Genomic DNA, 19,995 nt, shown 5'->3' with positions numbered 1-19,995 from the left:
AGCAAACACATTGGGGAACCTGCTCCTCGAGGGGAAGGAGGGCCTGGGAACCAGACCCTGCATGCAACAGCCCACGGAGGCGAGAACTTGTGGAAATCGGACTATACCCTCAGGGTCTCGAGTCAAGGACACAGGTCCCCAACCGGCACGGAAAACAGGTGACATTCTTACGTCATGGTGATGACTGACGCGGCCCTCTTCTTGCGGCAGGTGACCACAAGGTGGAGCTACAACGCAACTCTGCGCAGCGTGCCTTGGCCACCCAGAACATCCCCTGTGACGGCTGCTCTCCCGCTTCCCCTCTTGCAGCAACCCCTCCAGCCCAAGAATCTCTCCGTGATGACCCCTCAATGTCATTCATGTCACAACCGAGGATGGAATGTGCATCCCCCACCAAGCCCCGGCGCGGAAAAGATTAGACTATGACAAAACAGGAGTTAAATTCATTGAATAAGCAGATTGACACCATACAGGAACCAACCTGTCTTGAAGAAAAGGCTGTGCACAGCAAAAAGCCAGTTATAGTCACAGAATTAAATGGCTAGATGGGCTCTTCGGCCCTCAGCGTCTAGGCAGGAAAGCAGCTAAATTGCAGGGGTCAGGGGAGACAGTGAATGGAGTGGGGATTGGTGACTCCATCATCTTAGTTCTCCAGCAAAGGCCATTTTGTCATCTCCTTCAGTCATAGGTCCAAGCTATCCCATCCCTGACACACTTTGTGTCTTCTACTCGAGAACACGCACACACAGGTCTGAAACATTATCTTGGCAACCTCCTTTCCACTTCCTCTGTTAACATTTGCAGAGAAACTTCCTATGAGTCACTGTCTTCCTAACCTAACCTCAGGTCAAAACCCTAAGAGGAGCAGATTCCATGGAAGCTTGCAGCATGCCCACCATCTGTGCAGAGGGCCCTCATGGTTCAAAACCTCCTGTTGACAAAGTTTACCCCACCCCAACCCCACCAACTTTCCATCTCAGCTGCTCTCTCTTCCTTGCTGTTAGCCAATCCAGAGAGGCCTCAGACTCTGGTAGGTGGGGGTCCGGAGCTGGGCATTCACTCCATTATGAAATTGTTGATCCTGGTCAGCAGCACTGCTGTTTCTAAGCCTAGAGCAGGTGGTGGGGAAGACATATAGGGAGTGACCAAAGAGAAGGCTATAGGAGGAGAAAAATGAGGTGAAGGGAGAAAGTTCTTACCAGTTTTCTCTCTTTCCTTCTTACATCTCCTATAGAGAGAAAAAGCTTCCCATTGTGAGTTCAGCCAGCTGCAGGCATGGCCTTTTGATCTCAGGTTCCCCCAAACTGCCTTTCCCAGGTTCAGGCCAATTTGGTGTAAGGAAGGGTCCAAGAATCTCAAAGGAACCAAATCCCAAGCTCCGGGCAGCATGTAGGAGTCTGAATTGGCCCTATCACCGGGACCCTGGGGGGCATGAAGACCCAGAAAGCTGAGGCATGAAGCACTCACCCTTGCAGGAGGAAGGTCCACAGAAGCAGCAGGGTGGAGACACAATTGGTAATGATCCACATCATTAGGTAGGTTTGAGGGGGCTGTGGGAATAGGAAAAGGCTCCTGTCGGTGGCCAGAGTCCCAAAGGTAGTATATGGAGGGAAATGTGTAAGGAATAGAGGAACAGGGTTAAGGAGAGCCAGGGATGGGAGAAAGGGAGGGGTGACAGCCCCAGAGCCCTTACGATAAGCCAGACGGGGTAACGCATTTGCTGTAGCAGCTGGCAGTCGTTGGTGGTGACCGAGTCCACCCCTGCACACCAGAGCAGGGAAAAGAGCCAGGGCTTGTTCACCACAAATAGGTTCACCGACACATTATCCTGGTGTAGTGCCCTGGGGGGGTGGGTGGGAAAGAAATAGGAACATCTAGTATCATGGGGCATGAGGCACAGGAAGCAGCCTTTGTCCGTGCTTGAAGCCGCAGTGTCACTGCCAAGGAACTCTCAGTCCTACTTTTACATAGCATCCCCTGAGCAAAAGTAATTTTCTTTGCATAGCTCAACTTTGTCTCCTGGCGGATTCCACCTACGGATCTGAGCTTTGCCATCTGGGGCTACACGAATGTCTTTCTTCTTTGTCCCATGACAGACCTTCAGAGGTCTGAGAACAGTGACCATGTCCCTGAGTCATCTCCTCTCTAGGCCCGACAGCCCCAGTTCCTTCATCCAGGGCTGGGACCTGGGTTATCATTCCCTTCACCATACAAACCTCTCCTAATCTGATCTTACTTCAGTTGATCAATGTTCCTTTCTTTTTTTAAAAAAAAATTTTTAATGTGTATTTATTTTTGAGAGAGACAGAGACAGAATGCGAGTGGGTTAGGGACAGAGAGAGAGGGAGACACAGAATCCGAAGCAGGCTCCAGGCTCCAAGCTGTCAGCACAGAGCCCGATGCAGGGCTTGAACTCACGAGCTGTGAGATCATGACCTGAGCTGAAGTCAGATGCTCAACTGACTGAGCCACCCAGGTGCCTGTCCCTTTTTTAATTTTTAAAAATTAATTTATTTATTTTGCGCGCGAGAGAGAAAGAGCATGAGTGGAGGAGGGGCACAGAGAGACAGCCAGAGAATTCCAAGCAGGCTCTGTGCCGTCAGCTAGAACTCACAAACCGTGAGATCACGACCTGAGCCAAGATCAAGAGTCAGATGCTCAACCGACTGAGCCACCCAGGCGCCTCTATCAGTGTTCCTTTCATAGTATGGGGGCTTGCATCTGAACATGATATCCCAGGTGGGCTTGGCCCAGATTTGAGTACAGCAAAACTTCCTCCTGCCTTCTGGGCACTGTGGCTGTTTGAAGGCAGCCTGGGGTCAGGTTAGTTTTGGCAATGCCACATGCCATTGATGACTCATTATGAACACTATTCAATCAAAGCTCTGGTTTTTCACACATGTTCATGCTGATGCCAGTCTCCTCTCTTGTCGTTGTGCAATTGAACTTCTTTTGGAGTGCAAATGTAGGTAGGTGTTTACATCTATCCCTGTTGTGCTTTATCCCGGTATATTTGGTCCATCATCTTAGAGTGCTTAGACCTTTCGGGGCCTCGATTTCATTACCACTGTATTCATTACTAATTCATGTCTTTTGAAAACCTGCTCAGCGGTTGAGGTTGACCAGGACAAGTCTAAAGTGAGGGCCAAACCCCATGTCGTGTCTCCCTCCATGGTGACAACTTGGGGAAAGGTCCTTGAAATACTTATGCTAACTGGGCTACCATACAGTGCACTTTTTTTTTTTTTCTATCTGACCACAAGGACATGAGAAGAGACCTTGGCAACTGCATGCTTTACAGTCCATCATGTTTATGGGCTGGGTCAGCCTCTGGGGCCTGGCTCACTTCTGGGACTCTCTTGCTTCTCTCCTCTCGATCCATCCTCCCTTGCACTTACTTCTTTGGTGGAGAATGAAAGCTAAAACTGTTCTTGTGGCCCACAAGGTCCTACACAATTGGGCTCCTGCCTATCTCCCCAGCCTCACCTTTCCCTTGCTTATGGGGCTGCTGTTTCTGCTCTTCTCACAGCTCCTCTCCTCATTAGCTCCTTGTGACCTGTCAGGTCTCAACCCAGGCATCACCCCTTTAGCTATTTTTCCGGATGTGGCCCCTCTCTGGCCCTCACTCCCAACCCTAATTGCTCTACTATATCTCCGCATTTTATTATCTTCATATCACTTATCCAGTATGCATATAATTCGTTCAGTTTATTATCTCTTTCACTAGTATGCTCAAAGCCTGCAACAATAGTGCCTTTCACATAGCAAGTGTTAAATATATTGATAAATATTTGTTGTATGTGTGAATGAATGAATGGCCTTTGCCCTCCCTGAGGTGGCTCTTCCCTACCATTAAGCTTCACGGGGTCCCCTTGGCTCCTTTCCTCTGGCACTCACTTGATATCCAACAGTGGCAGGTCTTGATAGGGGAGGTTGAGAAACTGGGGCCTCTCAGTTCTGTTGCTTCCCTGCTGTCCATATATCTGGCGCATTCTAGGTGCCCGTTGTTGGACCTTAGCCCGATCTTCATCCGGTAGCCAAAGGACCTGTGGTTCAGGGAAGATGGGCATGAAGCTGGGGAAGGCTTGGGGATTCCAGGGGCAGGGCCAGGGGCAGAGAGGTTTGATAACAGAATGGGGTATATGAGTTGAGGTGGGGCCCTGGGGTAGGGGGCAGCCTCAAAATTATCACCGTGGCCTAGGGAAGGCAGGGGTGGGGAGATGGGCAAGAGGGGGCACTTGGGGTCCTGGACATATCACCATGGCTTGGGGCACCCTTGCACTCAGCACAGTCTCCAGTGTCTGGTTCACAAATGTGTCATGGTATGTGTGATTTCGTGGGGGGCGGCGCAAGTCAAACATGATAGAAAGGTTAAGGACTGCAGCTTCCTTCAGCAGCTCTTCCAATGTTGGGACTGTCTGGTTCTCAGCCTCCTTCCGATCAGGGTCAGACAGCCGTTTGGCCCCCCAGAAGGGTTGCCTCTATGAGAACAGGAAAATTATTTCAAGACCAGAAGAAGCCTTTAGGCCATTCCCCCATCCTCACGATCTTCACTCGTTTCCCCCACTTGGCGCCAGGCTTGTGTGCACCCCTGAGCCACAGTCTTTCTTTCTCTAAACTGTGACCCTTTCCAGACCCTCTAACACCTTACTCTGTGACCCTAACCTCCTACCCCCCTGGTTTCCTAACTTCCTCACATTTTCTCTTTGGTCTCACAGAGACCTCTGGGACCTTGGCCCTTTGGTTTCTGCCCAATCCATCAGCCCCTGTCTGCCACATCTACATCCCCTACCCATGGTCCATCTATAGCTCGCATTACTTTTCCATACCACCTTCAACTCCTTTCCTGTCCTGCCCGCCCCACAAATCCTAAACCCTGATTCAATTGTGTAGCAGTCTGCCTCCTCCACCCCTAGAATTGGGGGGCAGAGCACATCATGTGGACTATATAGTCTTTTACCTTCATTGCCACTTAATCATCCTTTTTTTTTTTTTTTTTTTAAAGTAAGCTCTATACCCAAGGCAGGGCTTGAAAGCACAACCTTGAGATCAAGAGTCACATGCTCTATGGACTGAGCCAGCCAGGTGCCCCACTTAATCATCCTTTCACTTGTTCTTGTTTTGCTCCTTCTTCCATTCCTAGTGGCTCTTCCAAACCTCTGCCACTCTCCTCCCTTCCCCTCGTAATCAACAAATGACCTTACCTCCTAACCGCTGACACGGAAAAAGCAAGCTATCTGATACTTATTATAAAGTATTTACTATGTGTCAGGCAGCGTTAGAAGTACTTTATGTGCGTTAATTTATTTAATCCTCCCCAAATCCTACAAAGTAGGTACTATTATTATGCCTATTTTACAGACGAGGAAAGTAAAGCAAGAGAGACTAAGGAATGTTGCCCAGGCTCACATAGCTAGTAGGCAGTGAAGCCAGGACTCAAACCCAGACAACCCTTGGTCTTAATCACTCTGGCATGTCATTGTATATAGAGTTAAATGAAAAGACAATCAAGTTGCAAAAGAATATATGAAGTGATCCTATTTGTGCAAAATGACATGTATGTGTGTATACACATATGGAATATGTACCCAACTGTTAGCAATGATTATCTCAGAGGAGTTTGATTATGGGAGACTTTCAATTTTTACATTATTTCTCTAATGTTTAATTTTTTTATGCGGAACAAGTATTACTTTTATTTTTAAGCAGGCTGTGTACTGGGTGGGGAACCCAATGTGAGACTTGAACTCACGACCCTGAGATCAAGACCTGAGCTGAGATCAAGAGTTGAATGCTTAACTGACTGAGCCACCCAGGCCCCCCGACATGTATTATTTTTAAAGGTAGGAACACAGGAACTGAGAAAATAAAGTATCCTTACGAAATTTTCCGTCACCTACAGAACCAACCGAAGCCTGCACTTCTGGGCCTGACATTCTTTTTTTGGGGGAGGGGGGCGGTTCTGGCATTCAAAGCCCTCTGAAACCAAGCCTCTGCTCCCCTTGCCAGTCTCAGCTCCCACTGCTCCCACAAATTTTATCTCCCAGTTGCACTGAGCCACTTTTTGTTTCCTGAGAACACTTCTTCATACTTCTGGGCTTTACATATGCTCTTCCATCTGACTAGAATTGCTGATCCCTGCTTTGCCCATCTTAAACAGCATTCTCATTTCATGTGCTGCTCAGGCATTCTCTCTTGTGAAACCACTCCTGATCCTCTTCCACACCCACCCTGCCAAATAGTGCCTTTGCTCTCTCTCCTCTCTGTTTACTAAGGATATTGTTATCGCTCTAGGTTTCCTATTCTGATAGCCTGTTGGCTAAGCTCTCTTCTTTCAGCGGAGGGAGTGACTTGAGGGCAGAGCCTCTACACCTATTGCTCAGCACAGGGATCAGAAAATACTTATCAATGAATGAACCCTCCCCTCAGCACCCCCGCAGGTGGTTGCCTCTTTTGTGAGGCTGTCTTCACCTCTAGGAACCAGGTCCCGGCATTGAGCTTCTTCAGTTCAGCACAGGAGAAGTCGCTGCTGTGGGAGGAGGTTCGGGCTGGGAACACTGAGGCCACATCTGTGGTCCTGCTCAGGTGCTCATCATGCATGAGGAAGGGGATCCCGTCAGAGCTGAGGGCACAAGAGGTGTCAGAGGGCTGAGCTCTAGGGCTGATCATCATTTCTCAAGCTCCCTAAGTGTGTCTCTCTGTCCCCTAGTGTCTCTCACCTGACCATCACATCAGTCTCGAACACAGCAGCTCCACATTCGGCTGTTTTCCTCAGTGACATCAGGGTGTTCTCGGGGGCCAGCTGGGAAAGGGAATTGGTAGGGGGGTAGCAGAGAAGGGTGCGAGCCTGGGAACCCATAGTCCTGATTGCTGCAGCCTAGAGGAGCAGACCCTTCCCACCCTACCAGCATTCTACTCAACACTCACCATGGGGGCCCCTCGGTGTCCCACCAGACCAGGCTTGGGGGGTAAGTCTCTGGGTTCCATGATACAGGGTGAGGAGATGCACAGTGGGGCCAGGTAGATGGCCAGGGCAACTCCAAAAAATAGGAGCAGTAGCAGAACCTTGGGACCTGTAGGGAATGAGGGGCAGGCTATGGAGAAAGGGCAATGGGTGAGCTCTGGGGACAGAAAGCAGAGTGTGGGTGCAGTAAAATGGGCAGCAGGAGGCAGAAGCATCGATGGCCAGGGAGGGTATGTTGGGGAGTGGAATTGGCACCTCTTCGATGGATACGGTAGAAGGTATCAGCAACAGGCCAGGCCAGGAGGGTGATGCCAGCAACTGCTCCAATATGAAGGAACGGGGCTGTGGCCTGTGGACAAGAGTTGGTGAAGAGGGTTCTTCTCTCCAGTGCCCCACTCCTTCTCCTAGGACCTGACTTTTGGAGTTCAGAGCTACTTGCAGTCGTGGGGGACCAGGGAGCAAGATACGTCCAGAGGTTGGCCACAGGCCAAGCCTCCCACATAGGCACTGGAGATCAGCCACTCACCTGCAGTGACAGACGTAAGCTACGCCACTCCTGCTGCCATTGGACGTCCAGTCCCACGAGGCCAGCGGCCACAAGAAGCATGATGAGGAGCAGCAGCATCTGGGGGACCAGAGATGAATGGGGTCTTCTTTGTGAGCCTGGGGGTCCCTGGGCTGCCCCCTCTCTCTTTCCCCTGGCTCATCCACGTTCCTTCTTTCACTCAACAAAAATTTACTGGGCTTCAGGTCCTGAGCTTGAGTCCATGGGTAGAATATTGAGGTGCTCAGCAAAATAGCTGGCCAAGCCCTGGGCCCAGTGGTCCCCGTTTCCCGCTCACTCCCACCCGCGCTCTTACCTTGTGGACACTGTGCAGATGCAGAGGCTGGCCGCAGAGCCGCAGGAGCAGGGCCAGGAGCTGGAAGCAGAGGGTGGTGGGAGGTATGAGGTGCCAAGAGGGGTCACGGAGGTGGGCTTCCTGGGTTCCCAGGCTGACACCGTCCCCCTCACCTCCCCTCCCCTCAGTGGCCAGGGGTTGAAGCTGAGCAGGAAGGGAGGACTGAGGTAGGGGTTAGATGGGCTGCTCCCTGACCCACCAATAGCAGGGATGCATATGTGACAAGTAGAGAGATGACCAGCAGAAATGCCAGGGACCAGTCCATCCAGTGTCCCCAGTGTTGGAACAGGAATCTGTGGGAGGGGAGAGAGAGGTGTCTGAGTGGGGGAAGGGGTGTTAATAGTGGCCTGAGGGGAGTTGGGGTGGGTGGGTTCAGAAGGAGGACTAGAAGGGAGTGAGAGGGAAGCCTTTCATGGGGCCAGGGGCTCCAAGGACTGGGGAGACTTCGTGGAGCAATTTTCTAAGGAGGTTGGGTAGCAGGACAGCTGGGCAGGGCCGGGAATGACTGAGCACCCAGGGGTCCCAAGGTGGGGCATAGATTAACATGTATGCAGAGGAAGGGGGGGATCTGTGACACACTCATTGAAGTTGTGCAGGTCATTGAGAAGGATGAGCCCGATGTACAGCCAGCCCAGGGAGAGGAGAAAGGTGAGGAAGAGCAGGCCAAACCAGATACAGTCGCACTGCAAAGGGGCAGGAGAGAAGCTCACAGCCGATCCCCACTTCCAGCTCAGAGTCCCCAATGGATGACAGCTCCATGGGGCTTCCCGCCAGGAGTAGGGCTGCTCTGCTCTGCTCCGCAGGCAGAGAGAAGTTTTCTTCCTGGGGAAAGAAAGTCCCTTCCCACCCCCCACCCCCGCTGCCACCCCCCACCAGCTGCCTCTGAGCACACTTGGCTTCCTTATCCCCTCCAGGCGGCCTCTGCCTCGGACTTCCAGTCCCCCCCATCCCTACTCCACCTTGCTGGTTTGCATCCTCTCTTTGGGGCATTTCCTCCAGTGGCAGCTATACAGGCAGTGGAGGCAGCGGGCCCAGACGGAGCAGCAGCCGGGGGACTCGGCCATGGCGAGGGCCTGGGGGAAGGGATACTGGGCCATCAGGGACCCTAGCAGAAGGCAGATCCCAGCCTCCCTCCCAGTGTATCTGAGGAGCGCGGGGGAGGAGCAGAAGCCTGGACCGCTGCTCGGCAACGGAGTTCATAGGGCTGAAGTCCCAGATTAGATGAGGAGGTGAGCAGAGGGGGATAATCTCTGGGGTCTTTCTTTCCCTTTAATCTGGATACCTGGAAAGTCGATGGGACAACCAGGAGATCGGGCCTCTTTGCAGGCAGGGTGCATACCCAAGCTCTCCAACTCCTCCCCATTTAACAGCATGCATCCAGCTTTGGGGATAGAGTGCTTGCCCAGGGTGGGGACTCAGGAGAAACTGCCCCAGGGTGGGGCAAATTCAATTTAGCAAGTTGAGGCAGATCTGGCCAAGCTTTAGGCAGCCCCAAGGTAGGGAGCCTTCCACCCCAGGAACCAAGAGTAACCTGAAGCAGAGGTTCTAGTTCTGACCTGGGGCTAAGGGAGGCCGGCTAGTTGGCCAGTTGCTATGGATACAGAGATTGCACACACCACAAAACCCCGACTATAAGATTCTCAGTCTCCACCTCCCAGGGGCCAGGGGACACTGCCAATAACAGGAAGACTTGAGGGAAATAGGTTGCCTGGGTCACTCCCAGCCTTCTGAAGGAACCACTCTCCTGCCCGCACACACCTGGAAAATCTAAGCCCTCTGGCCCCAGTCTTGTCCCTTCCAGTCCAGTCATTCTGCCCCCCCCCACCCCCCAGCCAGGAACCAGTCTCCACCTTCCCCCTTTTAGGGGCCCCACCCTCTGAAATCGCTTGGGTGAAGGTACAACAAATACTGGTCAAAGGTGTGTGTGTGTGGGGGTGTGGTTGTGTTGGGGCTGGGGATCATTGGACCTTGTGCTTTTGGGTCAGGCTGAGACCTGGCTGGCTTACTGATCCCTAAACTAGGTTGGGTGTGTGATTGTCATTCTACGTGAGAGGGTGTGCGATTTGTGTCAGCTTTGTATGTCTGTGTGCACTAGTGGCTGTAGGTAGTGGGTTTCAGTGTGTAAAGGAGTCCCTGGATATACCCAAAGTGTGTGTGTTCTGAGGGACATGACCCCTTGTCATCTAGGCTCCCCTAAGGCTGTGGAGTCTTAGAGGGTACACAGTGGTGGGCTCCCTGAAAGGAGGAAGGGTGTGGCTGCTCCTGAAACTGCCCTCCTTATCTCATGCTTGCCCTGGGAAAGGAGAATTAGGGGATAGGGAGTGGAGGGGTAGGGATCGTAGCTGGGGGAAGGAAAACTCTCCCCTCTCTGAGACCCCTCCCAGGAAAAAGCCATCTTAAAGGGAGATCCCTGCTTCTTCCCATCCCGGGACTGGCTTCCAGTAGCCTGCCCCGGGCTCTATCCACACTCCCTGCCTCCCTTAAGGTTCTGCCCCTGTACCCCAGACACTGCCTTCCAGAGTCCCACCTCCCTCCAGGATCTGAGCAGTCTGAAAACCCCAATCAGGGGAGCTGAGCAGGGGCGCTGCTCAATCCCTGAGCCCAGTTCCTGCCAGTGGGAGCCGGTCTCCACCCCACCACCCCCGGCTTATAACCCCCAGCCTTCCCAAGTCCTCACACCTTTTCTCAGCGGCAGCTCCACTCTGCTCTCTGCTCTGCACTGCACTGCTTCCCAGCTCCTCTCCGACTTGTCTGCCTCCTCCCTTTTCCAGTCCTTGGTTCAGCCCCACTGGTCAAACAGGTGGCAGTGTTGCCACCTACAGGAGTATGCGCGGGTTCTCTCCGAAAGCCCTCAGCTGCTCTATGGCCAGTGCCCAGCCGGGGTGGGTCGATGGGAGGGAGGAAGGAGGAGGGGGAGCAGAGCTGCTTCTTTACTCGCTGCCGGTCCGGGGGCTTGGGGTGAGGAATTCTTTTGTGCAGCCTTCCCCATCCCTCTGTCCCTCCTCCTGTTCCCCTCTCAGTCACTGCCGGGGCTTTGTCTGGGCTCGGGGAGGCGAGGGCTGAGGGCACCGGCGGGGGTGGGGTTGGGGGGTGACCACACAACTGCAACTTGGCAGTGAGAAGAGGGGGCCCAGTCAACCCCCTGGGAAGGTGTGTGTGTGTGTGTGTGTGTGTGTGTGTGTAACTCTAGCATTTCCCTCAAGCTCCCTGGGAGAATAGCCTTGATTCATCAGCTTCCCTTTCCTCCGGGGATCCTATTTCTATTTCTGTAAGGTACATCTAGAAGATACAGGGTTTCAAGCTACTTCCTGAACTCTGGGCAGCAGGTTGCCCTGTTTCTGGACCAGGGGTCTCTATGGGCCTTGTGACTCCCGAGAGACACTAGCAGCCCTCCCCTTCCCCCTATCACCCCAGACAGGAGCTGATGATTCAGGATGTAGAGACTTGTGTCATTTCTGTTGTCTTGTCCCCAAGGTATCTAGAGTCTCTTTCCAGGAATCATTTGCAGAGTGTAGTGTGAGGGTCACAAGCTTTTGGAAGATGAATTTTGAAAGATGCTGTTACTATACATACCATCAGCAGGAGAAGGCTGGCTAGCGTGCAATAGTCAGCTTAGTGCTAATGCATGCACAGGACTCGGGTGAGAGGAGGGCTGGGGGACTGGCTTGACTGACCTTCCCTGTTTACCTTTTGGCTAATGCAGTGGCTCAAAGCTTGGGGCACTTGCAGTGTTGGTGGGAAAAAAGTCTTCATTGGGGATAAACTTGCTTACCCTTCCCCCGACACGTACTGGATTTGGAACAGTGAGAAGGAAGACTAGCTCTCTTATGCCAAGAGCTGCCCCCCCTCCGTCTTCCCATTGTATCCAGGGGCGCTAGCTGGCAATGGCAGAGGCTCCTTTGCTCCCCGGTCATTAAAATGCAAAGAGAAGCTGGGCTGCTGGCTGGCAGGACGCCAGAGAGGGCTGCGTGGTCACCTAGTCCTCCTGCAGGCTTCATTTTAGACAGGTTATCCTTCAGTTTCCTTTGCTTGGGGTCTGGTAAATTCTAGAGGAGCCCTGGCTTTCATGTGCCCAGTTCTAGGGGGTGCTTTGGGAGCTTTTAGTTGGGTGGGGGGAGGGGACTGGGATTCGTAAAGCATGGATAGTTAGCCCAGGGCTTGCAAGCTCCTCAAAAGGCTACAAGGGCAGTCAGCAGCCTGTTTGGCATTCCACAGCTGGCCTCGTTTTCGTTTTCGCTAGAAGCAGAGATGGAGAACCCTGATGCATAGTAAGGAGAAAGCAACACCCCCTTTTCCCTTTTCAAAGGAGACAACAAGCAGCCAGTACTGTGGTGTCCTGGGAATGGGCAGCAGTGTGGTCCCACACCAGTGCTATGCCAAGAAATCAGGCTCTAGGGCATTAGGAACAGCTACCACGGTCACCCTAGATTCCCACAAGAAGCTTTGGTGTAAGCTAAATGTGGGTTCAGGTTAGCTGTCACAAGGCAATGAGGCTTGGGTACTTGTACCGATTCTCCTTGATAGCATTCCCGGGGGCTGAGGAGCACAGGTATCTCTCCTTGTAGCACAGAGAATCTTTCCAAATAGTGGCTAGACTAAGATTTATTTATGTACTTAATATTAACATTTTAAAAGATTTCATTTACTTCAGCAACATGGAAGACAACTGAGTGCACTGTTAAAACACCTAAAATCCAGAGATGGTCAGGGCAGGAAATCTCCCAAATAGCGCCTCCATGCCTGATGTGGGATGAAGGATCGGTGCCAAACCTCCAACCTTGGCCAGGCTCTGCCATTAAGCTGAGACAACCCAGAGGTAAGATGGCTTTGGCCTCATCCCCATCAGTGGGGAGGCCTTACCTGCTCACAAATAAGAAACGGCTAGATTGGTACTGAGGATTTGATTCCCAGTGAGTCATCAAGAATGTTAGTTGGTTCTCTCTTCAGCAGGTGGCTTAGCACCTTTCTGGAGAAGAGAGAGCAGTAGTCTGGGGCCAGGGGGCTCGAGAGTGAGGGCCAACATCCAACAAAGACTTCCTCCCTTTTGGTAACAGGCTGTCCCTTTTTTTTCAACAGCAAGAGCCTTGAAATCCAGAGGAGTCATTAAAAAAACTCCTGGCTGCAACCTGAAAGTATCTCCCAAGCCAGACTGGGGAAGAGATGGCAAGTCCAACTTCAGTGGGCTTCTTCTTCAATAGGGGAGCAGCCAGAGAAGAAGCTGGTATTGCTGGCCAGAGCTCGTTTCTTTTTCTTCCCTGGAGCTTTATTTTCTTGGGATTCTGCTACATGTTTCGATTCTGGGAGGCCAAGGGAAGAGGCAGCTGGAGTCGTCTTCTTTAACAGCACCTGCTCCACATCACACATCTCTTTGAGGAGCTAGAAAGGACAGAGACAGGTATGACTAGATCCTGGGTAGGGGCAGAGGCTCAGCTCAGCCTCGCCACTACAAATGCTCAGCACACTGTAGTATGAGGTGTCCCCCAAGATCGGTCTGTCGAAAAGAAAAAGAAAGACTGGCCTATGCACAAGTCCCACTTCCCAGCAAGCTGATCGTACCTCTGCCCCCTTTTCTCCCACTGCACCCTGTCTTAGCTAATGCAGAGAGGAATGCTAATGGAGTTGACAATGCCTGCCTTTAGCCCACCTACCTTGCTGTTGGGAGTGGCACAGACAGGGTTAAAGAAGCTCAATCCTGAGGTAACCTCTGTGGGGTCCTCCAGTTTGAAAGAGCCTTCGGAATCCTGGGTGGGCTCAACAGTGCCCAAACTATCCTGAGAATCAGACAGGCCTATTAGAAATGTGGCTACCAGGGTTACAAAATCAGTCTGCTCCCCTTTAACCAGTGAGGTACCAGCTCTGAGTGCCTCATCTGCCAGTCTAAGCAAGTCTCAGGGAGACCCCTGCTTGGGGTTTCTTGCTAGCAGCCTCTGAAGGCAAAGGACTGGGTAGGATATCACAAAGCAAGGTTGAAAACAAGGCCAAGCCTTAGTCATTTCTTTGATTAATCTTCCACCCTCTATAATATGCAGTACCCTTGTTAGCATGTCTATAGGGTGTTGCCTGTATTGGGTCTTCCTTTCAGAGAAGCAACTAAGGCCAAGAGTGAAAAGTTACTTAGGTAACAAGGAGACTCTGTGGTAGAGCTCAGATTAGAATTATAGCCTGTTGTCATGGAAACAGAATTGGATTGAGAGTCAGGAAGCCTGAGGTCTAATTTTAGCTGTCATGACCAGCTGTGCAATATCAGGTGAGTCACTTAAGCTTATCTCTCTCTGGGTCTTAGTTTCCCTCTCTGTATAATGGGAGCATTGGACTAGATCAGTGGTTTTACAACCAAAATTCTTAAGAGGAAGCCCAATACACAAACAAGTAAAGAGCAAGTTGCTTTGATTGACATGAGGTCAAACCGAACCAGGCCATGGTCCTCGGTTCAAGAAGTACTTCCATGGAGCCACTAGGGTAGACTCCAGAACCCAAATTGAAAAAGCCATGGGAACAGAGATCCCTGCTACTTCTACAATTCTTAGCCTGAACCCCAGCTTGTCACGTTAGTCCTTTAATGACTATCTTCCTTAGAAGTCATTTTAATAGAAGAGCCGGCAGAACCGTTCACATGCAGATGTTCAAGAAATGTATGATGAACGAACGATCATTATATCAAGCTTGCTAGAGTTGTTGTACATCACATAGAGAGCTGTAGGAACAGGCTTTTGCCATGAGCCAGGTAGGTGTAAGGCAATCTTTGTTTCCCTGAGTTTGCTATTCCTGGGAATATAAGGAGGACAGGTACAATTAACTTGGCCCACAACAGTGACTATTTGAAAGACCAAGTTCCTGTGGGTCTTTCCTAGAGCCATGGAATAACTGGTTCCCATGGAGAGGGTCTAAGCAACTAATTTCTCAAGATGTCAGAAGGATTAATTTCCTTCCTGGAAGCTGCCACGTGGCCCTTATAGTTTCAGCTAAGCCTCTGGGCTAGTTTGGTCCTGCATGTCTATGTGCCTGTAGTTGCCTGCTTTCCTATTCCCTGTTTCTGCCTCAGAAACAGCACCACAACTTTACAGCCAAGGCTTGGGGTGGGGAGCTGCATATCTGGAAATCTCCTGGGACAGGCTGTGGTTTCTGAAAGGGGTATGTGAACAGGCTGGCAGCGAGGAAGAAGGACCGAGAAGTGAAATGTCTCTGGTTGCAGAGGGCCAGAGAAGGGGCAGGAGACTCCAGGTTTCACGATGGTGGGAACTGGCGGGATGTCTGAAGGGACGGCTGATCCTACCTTGTCTTGCTGACGGTTCCTACACTTTGTGGGGTCACAGCTGCAGTCCGTGCCGCAGTCCGACTTTTGTCTCCTGCACCCACACTGCTTGTTCCCACACCAGCCCTTGCAGGAACACTGCAAAAATGGGTGTGTAGAAAGAAAGACACATTACCAAAAGAGTTAGAAGACTAATTTAACATGCCTTCCCTTCCTTTGCAAGCCTTTTCAGAAAAAAAAAAAATGGCAAGTACCATTGACTTTACCATGCTTCTATCTCCTCAGTCCCCTCTTCTTTAGTGAAACAATGATCATCAGAACCACGAGAGGTTGTCTAAGAACAAGTCATGGTAGACAGATCCATTTTCTTGTTTTGATACCAGAGGGATACCATGATAACACAGGCTAACTGGCAAAGACGCTCATGACAATTTTATGGTCAAAGCGAAGAACTGCAAGTTGGATGGTAGGAGTGTTAGGTATATTTAAGGACTGAGTATAGTTGCTCGATATCTTTCGATCTACCCAGCTGTACTTGCATCCAACTCACAGTTCTACAGCTTGTTCAGTGTCAGCCTGGGCTATGTCTGCAGCCGTTGAATCAGTCAACGTTTTAATAAATCACCGATGATATGAAATAAAGTCATTTACATTTTATATGGCACTTTACAGTTTTCAGAGTACTTTCATATATATAAATACAGAAACTCATTTGAATCTCATAGCCTGTTGACAAGGTAGGCATGTTTATCGGCTGTAATGACAACACAAAACTGGAAGGGTGATTAATAAGTAAGATATCAGAATCACAATTCAAAAATATTTTGACAGGCTGGAATTATGGGCTGCAAGTAGAAAGAAAAGTTATAACAAGGATAAACATAAGTCTGGCATCTAGGTTCTCTCCACATCAGCCATATAAATATAGATCTGGCTTAAAAGCAGTTGTTGCAAAAAGGGCCTAAGGATGTGAGGTGTCAGGAAGCTCCATAAGTTAACAGTGTGAAATGCCTGTCAAAAAGCAAATGAGTCAGGGGTGCCTGGGTGGTTCAGTTGGTTGACTCTTGATTTCGGCTCAGGCCATGATCCCAGGGTCCTGGTATCGAGCGCCTGCATTGGGCTTTGTGCTGACTGTGGAGACAGCTTGATATTCTTTCTCTCTCTCTCAAATAAAAAAAAAAGCAAATCAGTCACGTAGAAATTTGGAGTTTGGAAATCATGGGGAACAATTGCTTCACTAGACTCAGTATCAGTCAGATCCCATTTGAAATGATGCATCATCTTATATTGGGCATGATCATTTTTTTCAGGTATATCAAAGCACAGACAATAAAAAAATTCACTCATGTTCTTATTCTTCCCTTAATAACTAAAATACAGATATAACTGAAGCCTCCTACCTACCCTTTCTTGATCCCATTCACCTCCCACTCTCCCAGGGGCAAAGTCTCTTGAATTAGGTGTTTATCACTCCCCCACAGGTCTTTGTACCACTATGAGTTTCCATAAAAAAACAAGGAATTATCTTACGTCTTTTAAACTTCATATAAGTGGAATATTACTATATGTTGACATGCATTGCTCCGGTTCCACTCATTTTATTTCTTTTTTTTAATGTTTATTTATTTTTGAGAGACAAAGCATGAGTAAGGGAGAGGCAGAGAGAGAGGGAGACACAGAATCTGAAGTAGGGTTCAGGCTCTGAGCTGTCAGCACAGAGCCCTACGTGGGGCTTGAACTCATGAGCCGTGAGATCACGACCTAAGCCGAAGTTGGACGCTCAACTGACTGAGCTACCAGGCGTCCCCAGTTCCATTCATTTTCATTCTACAAACACACCATGATGTAGTCACACTCTTCATCGTGCCATGAGCACACTTACCAACCAGGCTGCAATAGTAATAGCTGGCATTAATGTATGCCAAGCACTGTTATAAGTGCTTTCTGTGTATTAAACCCATTTAATCAGTAAGTATGTTTCCTTGTGGACATATTCAGGAGTTCCGTGTGGGTATGTGTTTAATAAAGAGGACATTAAGCAAAAAAAGAGGCAGGTGACTAGCATTATAGGAAGCTATGTTATAAGAGAAATGGTGGAAGGAAGGAAGGAAGGATAGTTTGGCTTGGAAGAGACATAGGTGGCAGAGCTCACAGAATGACAGACTGGAGTCAGAAGAGACCTCAGCAACCATCTAGAGCCTGATTTGAAGCCCTTCTCTCATGTCCCTGGTCTAATTATCTGAAGCTCTATTTATCCTGAGATGAGGATAGTTTCTATGTAACTTCTGACCAGAGGATCCAATTCTGCCATGTGGAATGATAAGGGATCAGTTTAACTCCACTTTCACAGCATTCTTGTTCTTATCCTGAATATAATTTCCACTCTCCAGTCCCCCTCTGTTCAGATCCTCTCAAAGCTAAATGGACCTAGTTTCCTCAATGATTCACCACATGACATTGTTTCCAAGAATCCTCACCACCGTGGCTATATGCCAATTTGTCCAAGTTCATCCTTAATTGTGACATCCAGACATGAGCATAACTTTCTTTTTTTTTAAATTTTCTAATGTTTATTTTATTTTTGGGAGACAGAGCATGAGTGGGGGAGGGGCAGAAAGAGAGGGAGACACAGAATCTGAAGCAGGCTCCAGGCTGTCAGCACAGAGCCTGATGCAGGACTCGAATTAATGAACTGTGAGATCATGACCTGAGCTGAAGTCTGACGCCTAAGTGACTGAGCCACCCCAGTGCCCTGAGCATAACTTTCTAAATGTGGTGTGGCCGTTGTGAGGTAGATTGACACAAACAACTCCCTTAATACGGATCCAACAGTCTTGTTAATGAGGTCTAAAAAAAAAAATCACAGTAGCTTTCTTTCTTTTGTCAGATCTTTGTGAATCCAAACTGAGTTTACAGTTAAATTCAAGTCCTTATGTCTCTTTCATATGACAACCATCACCACTGTTCTGTAGTTGTGAAGGTAAAATAAACCATTATAATATCTTTTTTTCCTGATGATCTTACTATATATCTCTTTATAAAATGTGAAAATCAAAAGCGTGATTTTTGATATTTAATAGCTGTATATAGTATTTTGTCATGTGAAAATGTCGACTTACTTAACCAGCCCCCTAATGGTAGACATTAAGATTGTTTTCAAAGAAAGTATTTCCTATTACAAAATCATGTTACCACATATATCCTGCTACATAAACACAATCTAAATCTTCCCACCATTGACAAGGCCCTCCATGATCTGGCCCCTAACTACTCTGGCCTGACCTTGTATTATGCTCTCCCACTTCTCAATACTCTCCAGCTACCCTGGCCTTTTCAGCTGTTCCTTGGTAAACCAAACTCATTCCTGTCTGAGGCTTTTTCCTGCATTTGCTGTTCCCTTTTTTTTTTAAAATTTTTTTTCAACGTTTATTTATTTTTGGGACAGAGAGAGACAGAGCATGAATGGGGGAGGGGCAGAGAGAGAGGGAGACACAGAATCGGAAACAGGCTCCAGGCTCCGAGCCATCAGCCCAGAGCCTGACGCGGGGCTCGAACTCACAGACCGCGAGATCGTGACCTGGCTGAAGTCGGACGCTTAGCCAACTGAGCCACCCAGGTGCCCCGCTTATGGTGCTTTACTAATAATACCTGCATGATATTTGATTCTTCACAAGGTGTTTTTGCATATATTCCTTCTTTTAACTTCTCAGATACCATAAAACACCATATAAAGGTAGTATTACTAAAACTCATTAATTAATTAATTAATTAAAAAAACCATATTTAGGTGTGCCTGGGTGGCGCAGTCGGTTAAGCGTCCGACTTCAGCCAGGTCACGATCTCGCGGTCCGGGAGTTCGAGCCCCGCGTCAGGCTCTGGGCTGATGGCTCAGAGCCTGGAGCCAGTTTCCGATTCTGTGTCTCCCTCTTTCTCTGCCCCTCCCCCGTTCATGCTCTGTCTCTCTCTGTCCCAAAAATAAATAAATGTTGAAAAAAAAATTAAAAAACAAAACCAAAAACAAAAACAAACAAAAAAAACCCCAAAAAACCATATTTATACAACTTTGTTACTTTGACTCAGGATATTAGTGCTGGAAGGGACCTTATACATCATCTACTGTAGTCTAATCCCTTCATTGCATAGATAAGGAATCTGAAGCCTAGGGAGATTAAGTGACCTGTTTTAGGTCATTCAATTAGCCAGTGGCAAACTAAAGACTAGAACCCATGTCTACCTGGCTTTGAACCTATTATTTTTACTATAGCACATGGCCTATCCCTCAGCATCTCCTTAGTACATATAGGAAACATGGCTGAGTGAGGAAGCCTACTTTTTCAGCATTAGCTCTAGACGAGTCCTTAGTTTGGTACCTGCTGCAGTCTCCTTTGAAGCAATCTAGTGCTATAACACCAGGCCATTTCAGCTGGGTAGGAACAATAAATATGACGGCCTTCATGCAAAGCATCAAGGTCTGTAACTAATGTGTCTACACATCTGATCAGAGAGCAGTCATAGCATCCACGTACTTTGAGGTTGCCAAAAGGGAGAAACTAGATTGTATGCCAACTCCTTCCCCTTAATGCCCAGTTATATTTTCTCAAGTTACAAAATCAGGAGAAAAGCCTAGAAAAGAATAGTCTCTCACTGTTTTAGACATAGAATTTATCACTGATAGCAAACACTGACTTGCAATTTTTACCAGACTTCTATATTTCCCTTTTACGCTTGGAGCCACAGTGCCATAATACATAAACTTGTCTACAGCACAAATATACACACATTTGCTTCACATCTGGAAATGCCTTCCCAGGGGTTTTAGGTCCTCTACCATTTGTTTCTGTGTATACTTCTCAACTCTGCTTCCTCTTACTTAGCTGACC

The 19,995-nt window shown here is 49.0% G+C and overlaps 2 protein-coding genes across 5 annotated transcripts in view; both read right to left on the bottom strand.

The window, feature by feature from the left end:
• Positions 1–428: 428 nt before the first annotated feature.
• Positions 429–10,805, bottom strand: GDPD2 (glycerophosphodiester phosphodiesterase domain containing 2). Of its 3 annotated transcripts, none has more exons than XM_043569801.1 (16): positions 10,543–10,805; positions 8,823–8,936; positions 8,443–8,546; positions 8,063–8,156; positions 7,825–7,884; positions 7,491–7,589; positions 7,220–7,313; positions 6,928–7,073; positions 6,720–6,802; positions 6,472–6,622; positions 4,260–4,481; positions 3,898–4,046; positions 1,694–1,841; positions 1,468–1,550; positions 1,200–1,228; positions 429–1,109 (listed from the first exon to the last, which is right to left on the bottom strand). In XM_043569801.1, exons 2-16 carry the CDS (start codon positions 8,925–8,927, stop codon positions 1,057–1,059), a joined length of 1,620 nt encoding a protein of 539 aa, XP_043425736.1. In that variant the 5' UTR covers positions 8,928–8,936; positions 10,543–10,805; the 3' UTR covers positions 429–1,056. The 3 variants fall into 3 exon arrangements, with proteins under 3 accessions (XP_043425736.1, XP_043425735.1, XP_043425738.1); XM_043569800.1 differs by lacking the exon at positions 10,543–10,805 and adding an exon at positions 9,146–9,223; XM_043569803.1 differs by lacking the exons at positions 8,443–8,546; positions 8,823–8,936; positions 10,543–10,805 and adding an exon at positions 8,574–8,592.
• A 1,642-nt stretch (positions 10,806–12,447) lies between these two features.
• Positions 12,448–19,995, bottom strand: part of KIF4A (kinesin family member 4A) — a 129,080-nt gene continuing 121,532 nt past the window's right edge. For both annotated transcript variants that reach the window (XM_043571000.1, XM_043571001.1), the window contains 3 exons: positions 15,137–15,253; positions 13,512–13,634; positions 12,448–13,239 (listed from right to left, as the gene is read on the bottom strand). In XM_043571000.1, coding sequence (XP_043426935.1) covers positions 13,039–13,239; positions 13,512–13,634; positions 15,137–15,253 — 441 coding nt within the window. In that variant the 3' untranslated portion in view covers positions 12,448–13,038. The remainder of the gene's footprint in view (positions 13,240–13,511; positions 13,635–15,136; positions 15,254–19,995) is intronic.

The sequence above is a fragment of the Prionailurus bengalensis genome, chromosome X (genome assembly GCF_016509475.1).
Source record: "Prionailurus bengalensis isolate Pbe53 chromosome X, Fcat_Pben_1.1_paternal_pri, whole genome shotgun sequence".
Lineage (NCBI taxonomy): Eukaryota > Metazoa > Chordata > Mammalia > Carnivora > Felidae > Prionailurus > Prionailurus bengalensis.
Note: the sequence above shows the minus strand (reverse complement) of the source record. Positions and strands in the feature narration are given on the sequence as shown.

Coding starts and splice junctions, on each gene's coding strand:
- GDPD2 (XM_043569801.1), bottom strand. CDS start 8,927: ATGGCCGAGTCCCCCGGCTGCTGCTCCGTCTGGGCCCGCTGCCTCCAC. Junction 7,885..8,062: donor CATATGCATCCCTGCTATTG/GTGGGTCAGGGA, acceptor CTCTGCTTCCAG/CTCCTGGCCCTGCTCCTGCG. Junction 4,482..6,471: donor CCGGGACCTGGTTCCTAGAG/GTGAAGACAGCC, acceptor CTGTTCTCATAG/AGGCAACCCTTCTGGGGGGC.